The following is a 13,917-nucleotide window of genomic DNA, read 5'->3' on the forward strand; positions in this document are numbered from 1 at the left end:
GATAATTATCAGCAGCTCATGGACATCTTGGATGAAAATGGTATTCCAGTCGCGCACTATGGATTGGAATCTCTTTTTATATTTTTCCTCTCGCCGCTTTTTTTTTAATTGGTGAATGAAATGAGAAAAGTCGTCGTTAACGAGCGTGCAATTATATAGTTTTGTAAGAAACTATCTATCCTTGGCGTTGCGTAAAAAGTCTTTTTTCTGCTGCGGCAGTTTCATCTCTCTTATAATTGATATTATGCAGAATTGCTCCACGTTTGTGTTATATTATTAGAAGAAGATATCGCGCGACCGCAAACGCAAGCTGGTGTATGAAATTTAACTCCGCCAAAGCCGCAGATTTGCGCTATTCCCAACTGAGATTTCTTCTTGAGTCGGCGCCAAAATTTCTGCAGATTGTAATTCCGATGCAGTTGGAAGAAATGGAAAAAAGAGGCTCGCGTGCAATCGTGTATGAAGATGGACCTTGAACGCTTTGATGTATTCGCAAGTAACGTAAGAAGAAGGGCTGCCAAGCAAACGACCTACATTTTATCGCTCCAACAAGCAGCGCTCTTGGGCAGGGACAAAAATGTAGATAAATCTAAAATTACCAGTTAAAATTTTTATCTTAATACATTATTTTGTCCTTTTTTCATTTGCTATTAGTTTTTCTTTACTAGGTCAGATTGAAAAATCATATTTTTTAAATATTTTTAAATCATTTTGATCAAGAAGGTGGCAAAAATTTTCTTTTTAACTTCTGACTTATCATTACTCAATCATTTTTATTCATCTACTTATCAAAATAAATTTAAATTATGGCAAAAGTACACAAATAAAAAATAATTATATAAATTTAGAGAAAAAAATCATTACAAGTTCCGCATTTAATAATTTGATTCATATATTAACAAAAATAAAAAAGTATTCCTTCCGAACTCTTTGGAAGCAACAAATTTGGCCGCTCGCTGTGCCCGATGATTTGTCATGCACGTGATTTTAATCGCACACGTTTTGCAGAGTGTTTTTGTGTGTCTTGCACATCCTTGTTAAGCAACGGCGAAAATAAAATAAATTGCATCACATTATCGCGGCGCAGTCCGACCGGAAAAAGGTTTTGCAGCGAGTGCAACAATGAATGCGCGCCGCTTGAGAGCCCGGCCAAAGAAAATGAGACACAATAATGAAATTATGTGTGTCGTGTGAATCCAGGTCTCGGCAAAACAATGCCGCTCAGAAATTGCCGCTTTTTCGCCACAAGGCCAAACTGTGAATTCATTACGCCCGAAATGGGGAAATTTTCATAACCAAGATGCAATCACGCTTAATTCGTATTTACGAAAAACGGCGTGAGAAAGAGATAAGTTTTGCTCAGCCAGAGATTAAAAGGAATTTTTACATTTCAATAAATTTGTTCTTAGACTTTTTAATAAGCGGTTAGGAAACAAGTTTTTTTCTCATCCTAAACGAAATATGATAGTCGCTGGAAATTCCATTAATCTCGAAAATTTCTTTAGAAAAACTGATTAATTGCAACTGTAATTAAAGGCACCTGGCGCTGATTGAATGTTTGAAAAACAAACTCTCGCGTCAGTTTCCATTAGTGCATTATTTATGGTCTGATTCTGGCGGCAAAAGCTGGGAATGTAATAACGAGGTGCAGCGGCGTGATTCGCTTGAAAAAGAAAAAAAATTATTAAGCAGCTCGTTAACAAGGCTGAATTGTATATAAAAAAAATTTGCGACGAGCCACAGCGGCATGCAGCAGTGACCTCTAATTTATTCTGAATCACAAGTGACCCAATTATGGTCCAAATTAAAGGGTTGCCTGATGAGACAGGCGGGCGTGCTCGGCGGCAGCAGGCACGGAAATGAGATAAAACGCTAGTCTTAATTCAAAATTCATTCTTTTATAACAAAGGAAAAAAATTAGCATGAAAAATTATTTTTAATTCCTATTTTGAAGCTTTCCTTTCAAGTTGGAATTTCGTGGAACTTTCTCAACTTTGATAGTTAATTAAGTTTGCCATTTCGATGCGGCGCAATTCAGAGCATTGCGACAGGCGTTGGAGCGTGTTGTGCACTTCACAGACTGAAGTATGTATTTTCAGACTCGATCCGTCTTGCCAGCCAGCAGCTCATCGTCGGCGATTTTTCGCCTATTTTCGGTAGTCCCATGACACACTGTCCGTACCCGCCGATTACGCAAACACTCTTTACGCTGCCAAACGAGAACGACTGAACAGTTCCCTGGATGAAGAAGCGTCAGGCGAGTGAAGGAGATGGGTAGGCAACCTGCCCGACGCCAATCCTCGGCGGATTGCATACCCTGCTGACATCAAAAGGGCGAAAGTGGACGCAAAAAAGAGGAAATAATAAAAGGTTGTTGCGGTCGAAATGCGGGCAAAACTGCTCTGTCTGGTGAATTTAAATTAATATGCGGATAATTTCCTTTTGGTTGGTTTTGTGGTGAAGAGAATATAAAATTAAATTTTAATTAATTTAAGGAAAAAAGAAGCATTTTTAGAAAACGATTAATTTCTTAATTATATAATTTTGAGAATTTTTCAAAATTTATTTTTAAAGAAATTTGTTTAAAAACCAATTTGTTGAAAAGTGAAATTATGAATCAAATTAATAAAATTTTTACTTTGCCTTTTAAGGAAAAAGTACATAAAAGGTAATAAGGAAGAGCCGGCAGTTGTTCAGCATTTACCTTCCATATTATTGATCTTTAAGTAATTCCCAACTCCATCTGTTTATAAAAATGTTCGCCCTTGAAAAGAGAGACCAATTATTCGACCTTGGCGGTACGCAAACTTTTGGCACTGACTTTTGCTGCATTGCACCGTCGGTCTCTCGCTCGCTCTCTCGGCAAATAAATTTATATCACGTTCACTGCAGATCGAAATTTGACTGTTGGGTCAGTGGGCCATTTGTTAGCGAAAGAAAAAGTCTCAGAATTCTCGTTAAAAAGCAATAGTCCTGACGGGGGGGATTGCGGTAAAGCGCACAAAGAACGGTCTGAATTTTACATCGACCGCAGCTTTTCGGTCCATTATTATCATCCCGTGCACACAGAGAGGACAAACATACATAAATATTTTATTGGCGCGCACGTCAGCAATAATCTTTCGCCGGAAAATAAGGTGGTGCATGCGGTTTTTTTCCGCACAGAGGGATATTTACTTTCGGCAAACATTTTTCATTTGTTGTCCCAACGGTGTGTGGCGTGTGGAGCAAGAAAAACTGTCATCGACCGCACGTGGTCAAACTTTGACTTTTCGGTGGCGCATTTTTTTTATTTTGTTGGTTGGTGCAGTCAAGGCCGCGGGTCTATCATTCAATCTGATGACAAATCGATTCTCGGACAACAACTCGGAGGGTCAATAAATTATCAAAGCGGACAACAAGCACGCATTCCAACGTGCGTATAAATTATTCGGCAGACTCGAACCCGAACACGCATTCATTGAACGGGCGTTTTTTGGGGTAATGGTCTTTGCGGTAATGGGGCTCGTTGGATGAGAATGTAACGCCCGGGCTTACAGTTAGGGCGGGCAGATTTATCCCGAATGGGGGAAAAACGCAATTTTTTATAAGGTAAGGAAAACAGGCTTTATTTATTTATTATTTATGTCGTTCCAAATGTTCAGTTGTTATTTTCAGGAAATGCCTTAATCTTGATTTAGGAAAAAAATCTGTTTCCTCTGATTTGATAAGGAACGACAGGGTTGTTTCACATTTCCTACATCCTTATTCAAAAATAAACACTTCTCTTTCCTCAAATGAATCCAAAATTAAACCCAACTTCAAGTCTAAAATTTAAGAAAGTAAATATTTGTATTTCGACAGAACCAAATAAGTTCAAACTGTTTTGAATGCTCTGAATTTTGAATTTACCTTGCGGTGAGCCCTCTCTGGATCTTTTTGAACCTCCTGCGGAAACAGTCGCCCTGGAGGCAAATTCTGGCAATGGAAAAACACGTCATCTCGGAGAGTCGCGCGAGGAGGCCGCGTCGGCTGGGGCCGTGGCCGCCTGCTTGCTGGCCGCTGCTCGAGGCGCACGTGGTGAGGCCGGTTTCGCCGCGGAGGCCAAGCGCATTATCACCTGCAGCACCCCTGCCCGACCAACCCCTCTTTCTCTCTACATGAGAGCGAGTGAGTGAATGGCGCGCGCGATCCGAGCCAGCAGCATCAGAGAGCCCTACCGAGGCGCACGCGAAGCATCCATCGGCCAAAATAGTGCAGCCCCTTCACTGCTAATTAATCGCGAGTGCTTTTTTTATGCGCCCGGCTGCAATGCGGGCTTTGTTAGCAAACTCTTTGGACAATGTGCGGGGACCCTTTTTTGTTTGACATATTTAAAACTCAGCCCACTTCATTGAAGATGAGAACGTGCCTGCAGATTTGCGAAAAAAAATCCTTTTTATAGGTAAATAAAAATAACCTGAAGAAAAAATTTGTGCGTTTTTAAACCTTTTTGTCGACAATAAAAATTTGCAAGATAAAATTTGATCTATTAGAATTTGATTTTAATTAAAGATCCACTCCTCTTTAAAGACGATTAGGGAGAAAACTAAATATAATAGTGTAATTTTCAAGATAAAAAGATTTACATTGGATAATACTGATTTAATTGCCAATTTTTTCAGTTTCAGTTTTCAAAGAGCATAAAAATGAAATACGAAAAATAGTTGCATCTTTTTATAGCATATTATTATCAGTACTTTCTTGAAATGACTTTGATTAATTTTCTTTTCAAGATCATTTTCATTCAAAAAAGATCACGACATGAACCATTTTGCAGAATTGCAAGTTTGAAGTTTCCTCTTCAAAGAGCAAGCGATTGCCCTTATTATTTATAATCATATCAAAGGCTGGGAATAACAGTAAAAATAATCATCATTCGTCTCTGGTGCTCGTTGCAGTAATAAAAATTGAATTCTGGGCCATTAAGCGCAAATCGATTCATCAGAGGTGCGGCAGCTGCTTTTGCTCTGTGCTACCCTCATATCACATCCTCCGAGCGATCATTCCAGATTTGTCTCTCTCCGACTCAAAGCATATAAAGAAGAAGTAGGTCGGCCTACTTTTCCACCACGATCCATACCGAGACCGTGAGTGTATCTTTGTGCCATTTTTTTTTCATTCCAAGCCTCCCTCAGTCCGCACAATTGCGCACGGGCAATATGTATTTTTTTGCGACGCAGGGGAGTTTTGTTATGTTTGATATTAAATGTCACGCGCGCGTGTTCCCGATTGGCCCACCGAAAATAAAAGAGTAGGAAAAAAAAACACTTGTCCGAAACAATGCCTTTAGATTAATCTCGAGTGCTGTTTGGACCCACGTGTTCCAGGTACAGCTCCGAAAAATGAAATCTTTGATTGCGATAACAATTGTTCTTTTAATCTCATCCTAAATTCAATAATGTTTTTTTTTTTAAAGACATCTTCAATAAATATTTTAGGTAAAATTTCCTTTCCAATATATTTTAACGACTTTAAATATATTTATTTTTTTAATTTTGTACTTGTCGGAGATGCATGTTCCATTCGAAATGGGTCGCCAAGGGTTGAAAATATTTTCGATTTTACTCACCTGAAACAAAAGAAAGACAAATTATTAATTAACAACGAATAAATTCAAATTGTAAAAATAAATTTTGAAAATTACAAAAATGAAGTGTTGACGTAGGATTTATTTTTATATTTCATCTTTTTTTCTATCAATTTTTATATAATATCTTGAGCAGATTGGAAAATACGAGGGTAAGAATGGTGTATTGTAAATAAAAAAAATCTCAAACTTTTCTCCTCAGTGGGATTGACCATCGAGGCCGCGCGATGTGACGACAATAACAAACATCAAAGTTGGCTTTCTTCGCACGATAATGGCTTTTGTAGCACTCGGGGCCTTCACAAGCGAGTGGTCATTTTTCCGTCGCACGGATCTCTGCCATTATTGCACCGGGATTAGCGCAGGAAATTGCATTCGCTTAATGGCGATGCGGACAAACGCGTGTTTTACGAGGAGCATCAGGCAAGGGAAGTGGCGAAACCGCACACATAATATATTTTTACTTTTTTAATTAGATCAGGGTTGTGTGCCGCATGTGAACAACAAAAAAAGTATAAAACAAAGCGCTGTTTTACACAGTGCAGTGGACAATGCATCACTCTGGTTGCACTTCAATGCACGAGAGCGGATCCGGCGCGGAATTGCATTAGCAGGACCTGTCAGTCATAAACTTCATTGCCCGCATGAATTTTTATTCCTCGTCGCTCTCGGTGCTGGAGTGGAACTGATTGGCTGGATTGCATTACGGATTGACTTTCATCCAGTCAATGCTCACGGCCTAAAGAATTTCTGCTTATTAAGTCCTTCAAACTTTAAAACAAGTAATAATTATTTTTTAATGTGTTTTCATAATTTGTATTTAATAGATAACAATTATTTAAAATTTTTAGATCAAAACTAAAAAAAGCTGGAAATTTTCTGAATTTTGCCGGTTAAAAAAATATTAAAAAATTATTTTAGGATAATGTAAAGTTACAAACAGCTGGATGTAAAAGTGTCACAAAACTAGCATTAAATTATTAAATAATTGAAAATAATATATCAAAAGCATTTAGATTTTCTGATTGAATAAAATTTTATGGCCTTTTACAATGTCAAATGAAAGATGAAATGAAAGAAAGGAGTATAAAGATAATTTAACAAATATTAAATTCATCTTATTTGTCAAAGAAAATAATCCAACAACAATAGTTTCCAAATAATATGATTTTTAAGTTACATAAATAAGCTACAATCATTCTCCATATTATCACAATTGGTGCAATTATCAATTTAATATTTACGGAGCCGCATGACTCACGTGACATCACGCGTTTGAAACTGAAATAAAAGTGGCATGATTTAAGATGACGCCAAATTGCCCCATTTCTTCATTGAGCGGTGCAACTGCGCAGATTTTCCTTCTGCGGGTTCTTTCCTTCCGCAGCTGCAGTTGGAAATAATAAAATATATAAAATCGCGTAATTCTTATATTTAAACATCACGCACGACGTCGTGTATGTATGAGAGAGCGAATCCGACACCAGCGTGATTTATAATAATTTATAAATATAAGCGAAATCGAGCGTCCAGTCATCTGTGTGAATTGACAACTGGGAGTGAAGCGGCGGCGTTTGTTCATTTGTTGCGAAAAATCAAAAGCACCGTTCGTCGGAGAAAAGAAAATCGCACGCGACAGTCGAAGAAAGCGGGATTGTTTTGTGCTTTGAGGGAGTCCCACCAGATGACTCACCAGCGCGACGACACAGCCCGTCGTTGTTCGGAGTGAATGAAAAGCGCAGTCGGGGTCATAACCTCGCTCGCACCGATGTCAAGGTGCCCGTTGACCAGGTCATATCAATAAGGAGCAAACAACAGACAAATTACGCTGGCGGGCGCAATATTCACCCTATTAAAAACAAACAAACAAATATTTGATATTTTGTTTAGAAAAAAAATGAGATTTAAATACCGATTTTTTGACAGCGACAAAAAAGTTTTTCTAAAAATCTTATTTGATTTTTTTATTTTTGCTTATAAATATGAATTGAGTCTATTTAATTATTTAATAATACTTCATTTTGAATAAACAATGCGTCAATTTAGGAAATTGAACCACAGACGATTCTCGGAACACAAACAAGCAACCGAAAGGGGGCAATTGCCGGTGCAGACGTGACGGTCCTGAGCGAGTTGACCCCAAAAGTACATCACATCCAATTTGGCTGCGGCCGTGGATGAATTCAACGCCTCTCGTGCGGCTCAAAATTGCGTTTGACACTCGGAGAGAATTATTTAATCAGGAGCTGCGTAACCGTGTCTGCATCGTCGTAAATCGGACCCGCCGGTGCATTAGCGGTCCCGTACTAAGTGGCTTTCAATTGACCCACGTCGCTTGCGTGGTGTGATTTATTTGCGATTTGCCACTTACGTAAGCTGCCCTTCTGTGAATTTAAATCTGTAGCACCGAAGAAGCTGAACAAATGCTTCAAACTTATGTGTGTCGTTTAGAATAACTCGCAAAAATAATCAGCTGAGCCGTGCTGAATTTTTCATTTCGTTATAAGCGAGAGGTTGCGAAAGCTTTCAAAGAGCTCCCCTCGCACGCGCTTTAAATTTTCATAATTATTTGTCAGCTCATTAAATGCGCGCCAGCAGCTTTGTACACCACTGAGGATCTCTTCTCTCGGTAGGAAAAGTTTTTAGAGTTGGCTGCTGCATCAAAGCGCAACTTTGAAAACATTTCTTCTTGAAAAAAAAAAGAATTTTAGATGCGCTTTGAACGCTGCAATTAACTAAAAATTAATTTACTACAGAAAATGAACAAATTTCAATTCAAATCTAGTTATTTCTAAAAAATCCGATTGTAAATTTTATTTTAATGGTTTTCAAACTTCATTAGGAATCATTATTTATTTCTTATCTTCTGAAGTTGAATTAAAATGATAAACATAATCAATTTTTTTAATTTTATATTCCATAAGATTAATCACACCAGTCTTGAAATATTAAAGATAAAACTGTAACTGTATATATTTTTTGTATCAATTGATTATAAAGATTGCTTGATTTTTCCCCAAGGAAATGAACTGAGGAAGTACAGAAAACTGAAAAAAAAAATCAATCGCACAGGAAATTGCAAGACTCGTTTGGTCTTCCTTATTTTAGATCAAAAATAAAAATAAAGGATTTTCTCATTGCTTATCTTCTTCCACATCTGCAGAGCAAACAGCTGTGGAGCAGGAAAACTTTTCTCACAGCACCTTTCCTGCACAATCGACGCTACCGTGGAATAAATTTGCATTAATTATCGGCCTTTTTCATTTCGCGTTGAAGCGATTTGCATCCCGCGGGATAAGATTGCAGAAAAGCGGATTTGCAATGAAGCATCCATATTTATATAGACGCGGCCGAGGAAAATGCTGCTCCATGCAAGGCCAAGGGTTGCGTAGGAAGAGAAAATTCTGCTCCAGGAGCACCTTGAATTACTTGTTCGCAGCCTCGGCCGTTCTAAAATGCCATGCATGTGTGTTTATTTGCTTGGAGACAACAGAATAAAAACAAAGTCCACCCACAAGCGAAACACAATGTGACATCAGACGAGATAAACAACGGAGAAATAAAATCGAGATTATTCTCTTCTATTCTTTTCAGGCCCACGCGCGTTTCGAGATGTTTGATGAAAACGTGGCGCCACCGCGGGACAAAGGTGCACAAATTGCTGCACCATTGCTCGACCGAAGCGCAGCTTTGAAGTCGGCCAACAATTGAAAGCGTTGCGAAAGACCATGGGTACTTGAGCAGCAGTTCTGCAGAAGGTCGTTCAGCGATAAGATTCGGGAGAAGTGCACTCGGAAAGAGTGTGTGTGAGACTTAATTGGCGCACATGGCTGTTGGCGGGTGAACGTCCGCCCAAGACTCCAAGAGAGGATAAAAATATATCTAATTGTGAGCAGGAACTGGGTTACGGAGCTTAAACTAAATTTGGAGTCAAAAACGAAAGGGTGCGGCTTGCAAGGCATAATATTAAGAATTTGGTAAAAGAAAAAATTAAAAAATTAAGTGATGTAGAATGCCAATCTCTGCTATTAATTGTGGGAAAATGAAAAACATTTAAAAAAAGTATTAATAGAAAAGACTAATAAATTTAAAACAATTCTTCGACTAATTTTTTGTCACAATCTGACAACCTAAAAAAAAAAAAAAAAAAAAAATTGAACAATCTAAAAAATCTGATTTTTATTTATTTTTTCTTAGAAAGGGAAACGGACAAACTATATCTTTCGTATTTTCCGCGTCCTAATCAAAGTTGATTCTACTTCTGTATTAAATTCTTATCAGGCAGGAAAACAAGTGTTTCACATAAATCTGATGTGCATCAGTGCAAACAAGAATTAATCTTGAGAGGCATCTCTTTGATTAGAGTTCTTTATTTTAGTGCTTGGCTGCCTACGTTTGTGCAAAACGTCGCAAGTCAGCAATATTTGAGGTGATAACAGGGTCGCCGCAGCCGGCCACTTTCCGTTTCCTGCCTCGCGTGTGTGTTGCTTTAGAAACAACCACTTGATTAGATTTTTCAAAGGCGACCACAACGCCACAATGTAACTTTCCGTATGGAAAAATAATTAAAGACTTTCATTTCATGTGCTGCTTGATGTGTAATTGAAATTTTCCAACCGAGCGAAAATTGTCACGAGTGTGTTGCTTGAGAAAAGGGACAAAGCGTTACCTCCGCAATGGAGCGAGACGTCTTTCACAAAAAACGACCATTTATTCCGCAGATGAAGCGAAAATGGCGTAAATCGGCGTGTAACGCGATTCGAGGTCCTTCAACTTCCGAAATTGAACTCTTTCGTCCGAGAATTTGTTGACGCCGGTTTATTATTTTTACCATGAGCTGCCCAGCAGCAGCAAAAGCAAAGGCGTCAGCGGATTCTTGTTTTCAATCCACTCAACCTGAACGAAGCTCTCAAACCAAAATAGAATCCCTCACGATTATAAATCGCTGCCCCGCGAGCTCTATGCACTTGAGTGAGAAAGAAGTGACACTTAAGAGCTCTCTGTTGTTAAATATAGCAGAAACAAAAGAATTGCGACAAATGACGACCGTTTTTCTTTTAAACAAGTAGTGACCTTGACCTGCGGCAACAACTCCACCCTTCCGCAAAAACACATTAAACTTGTTTGCTGAATTTGAAACGTCACAAAGTTTTCAAACTTACGGACGGCGTGTTTATTTGCAGCGTTTCGTTGAGCATACTTTGAGCTTTGCATTTATTTATTTGTTCATTCGCTTTCGTGTGCACGCATGTGTGCAGAACCTGTCTTTGTTGGTGCACTTTAAAGTCACTCTCGTCCGTGAAATGCCCAAAAGCGGCTTATTGTATATGAAAGCAGCTGTCGTCGCGGCAATAAGGTTTAAGGCGCGACTGCAGCAGACCGACGAGTATTTTTATTTGCTGCTCGCCTCTCGATTAAAAAAAGACGAAAGAATGCACTGGAGGCGCGTGAGGAGCATAATTCAGCGCGAAGCCATTTGTTCACGCAGCTTTTTTGATGAGATCCATTGTGGCGTTGGATTCAACAAATGATGCGAAGAGATTCGCAGAACTCGGAGCTGATTTGACATAACGACCAGATGGGACGTGATTTGGAACATTCTTTTCTGAAATATTTCTACGATTTTGGCTTTTTCCGCAAAAAAACCTTGTTAATGTAATAGAAGATATTTGTTTCAAATTATGATTAAAATTTATAAGTTAGTTGAATTATTTTTCAATTTGCTAAATATCGTCAACATGTATAGTTGCGTTTTATCCATTAAATTAATATTTTATAAATAAGAGAAAAAAACTTTTAATCATTTTGCAGTTTTCTCTCGAATCTATTCTTTTCTTAATATTTTATTTTTATAATGAGTAGCTTATTATTAAATATAATACGTGTATGTTTCATTTTCATCATGCATTATTTGTAGCATCGGTTTGAAACAAAACATTCAGCTTTAAGTTCCAGTTTTTTGTTGCCAGATTTCTCAGGGAATTCATTCAAGATTAAGCAAGCGAATGATTGATATTTACTAAATAAAAAAATTATCCCCTGCATTTCTCTATTATTTCCCATTTATATTTTTATAATTCTATTTTTGTATGCATGAAGGAAAAGGAAAAGTCTATGAAAAAATCTGTCGTGAAACCAATGACGTTTAAAATGAACCCAGCCAAGTGACTGCTTTTATTGCATAAAAACTGAAATGAGTTCAGTCATCGGCTGGCTATTTGAGCAACCGTCACAGTTACGGCCATCCAATCTGCATTGCGTCTTTTCCACGACCACAGAGCAGAACTGTTACTCAAAAGCCACGAAACTTCTTCTTCTCCAGTCTCTAGTCCTTATCGCAATAAAAGGCCGCTCTTAAGATAGCCCAAATTAATGCGATTTTTATTACTCTAATAAGCCACGAGGGCGCGATTTGCCTTAAGTGCTGCTGCCACTTCACTGTCGCTTTTTTTCTATACAGAGTTGTTATTATTTGCGTCTCTCTGGGATGAATTTCAATCGGGGCGTGAGAGCCGTTTTAATCTCAATCCCACTAATCTGGCTGGCAGCATTAAATATATAAAGTCCCCTGCCAGGATGCAACCGGCCTGACTCGTTTTATTATGCCGCTCGCAACATAAAGTGCGGTCATCAGAATTATGTGTGTGCCGTCGCGAGATGATATTAAGCCTGTTGAGGGGCGACGAACCAGCTTGGGGTGGCTTGATTGCGAAACGGAAACGCAGAGCGTGAACGCCGCACCCCAAAGGCGAATGACGCAGTTTTGGGAATTATTTATATACATGTTCGGCGCCAACCCTCTTCGGAAAGTTGTTTGGCAATTTGTTTCACTTTTAGGTGCACGCTATTAGCGATGTAGTGGTGCTGTTTCGAGGGCATTGAACATGCCACAGCACTCAGAAGCACAAATCCATAATCTTGCTGGAAAGGTACGATTTTTAATTCTAAGAAGTTCAATTAAAAGTTCCATGCTTGTTGTTTACTTATTTATTAAATTTAAAATCACTTTGCGCATTTTACCACAAAATTCATAATTCATTGAACTTATTTTTGCAAGTGATTGAAGAATTACTGATAGATTAATTGTTTAAAAACTAATACTATAATTATTCGATTTGATATTTTTATCCACATGCAATTTCACAATCAAAAGTTTGAATCCAAAGATAATTGACCTGAGATTGACCTTTTCCTGCTCTCCAGCGCAACAACCTGTGATTAGAAAAAGCATGGATAGAACAACAGGATCCAATTTCCTCGTTGCGCAAACTGCGTTGTGTGCATGCACAAAAGCGCATTATGAAACGAGACGCACACACACATGTACAGAAGCAATAACAAGATTTCGCCGCGCACTCGGAGAGCAAATCACGTTGTGTGCTCTATTTTGCACGTAAACGTTAATTGCGACAACGACTCGTCTTGTTCAAAGTCACTCGTACTGAATGCAGAAACGAGATGTAAAACAATTTTTCCATCGTCACCAGCAGGGAAAAATATTATGCATAAAGAAATGGTTGGTTGTTTTGTTATCGAATCGTTATACCGCGTCTGACCCACCTTTCGCAACTTATCGATTATAATTACCAAGTTGCCACGCAATGGGCACGTTTGTTATAATTTATCATTGCAAAGCAGGCAGGTAGTGTATACGGGTGAGCACTTCGCGATGACCCAGTTTGTTTCCAGGAGGGTGCTGATAAGTTCGAGAAGCTTCTTTCAAGAAATTTTTCAAAATAAAAAATAAACTTAAAAGAACCAAGTCAAGGTTGGGTCAGCGTGAATAAGTCGCATGAAGTATTTGTCAAACAGAACAAGCATATTTTGCCTACGTAATTTCAGTGGATTCGAATTTTATCTGATTTCCTCAGCAGTGGTTTTTTTGTTTACAAATTTAAGATTTTTTTAATGAGGTAAAATTTACACGTTTCCCATTTTTCAAAATTTAATCGCCTAACAAAACAAAATTTCATTCCATATTATACGGAACTGACGCAGGAAATGTGAACGCCACAAACCGAACCGAATTCCCAAAGCAGGCAGCGATAATGAGCCCCCGTTATGTGCCGCTCGAAAAACCTGACAAGAGAAAAATTCAAAACAGGCCATTGTGAACAGCAAAGGACGCAAATTCAGTCGTCTTTCCTCCACGCACAAGAGAGGAGCTTTGTTTTCTAAATTTACACGTGCGCGACGCGCGTCGAATGAATTTGTTTATTTATTATTGATCAAAGAGGCGCATCATTGCCCGAATAAACGCCGCGTGGATAATTAAGTGTTGCGTGCAGAGGCATTTCAAATTTCGCCGG

General features: G+C 38.5%; 1 protein-coding gene across 4 annotated transcripts in view; it reads right to left on the reverse strand.

The window, feature by feature from the left end:
* Nucleotides 1–13,917, reverse strand: part of LOC132203017 (MOB kinase activator-like 2) — a 96,414-nt gene that overhangs the window by 31,964 nt on the left and 50,533 nt on the right. The window contains exon 1 of one of the 4 annotated variants that reach the window (XM_059630438.1): nucleotides 3,892–4,029. The exons of the other annotated variants lie outside the window; for them this stretch is intronic. Coding sequence (XP_059486421.1) covers nucleotides 3,892–3,980 — 89 coding nt within the window. The 5' untranslated portion in view covers nucleotides 3,981–4,029. Of the gene's footprint in view, nucleotides 1–3,891; nucleotides 4,030–13,917 lie in introns of those variants that run through there. 4 annotated transcript variants of the gene reach the window in all.

The sequence above is a fragment of the Neocloeon triangulifer genome, unplaced genomic scaffold (genome assembly GCF_031216515.1).
Source record: "Neocloeon triangulifer isolate White Clay Creek 2 clone unplaced genomic scaffold, ASM3121651v1 ptg000017l, whole genome shotgun sequence".
Lineage (NCBI taxonomy): Eukaryota > Metazoa > Arthropoda > Insecta > Ephemeroptera > Baetidae > Neocloeon > Neocloeon triangulifer.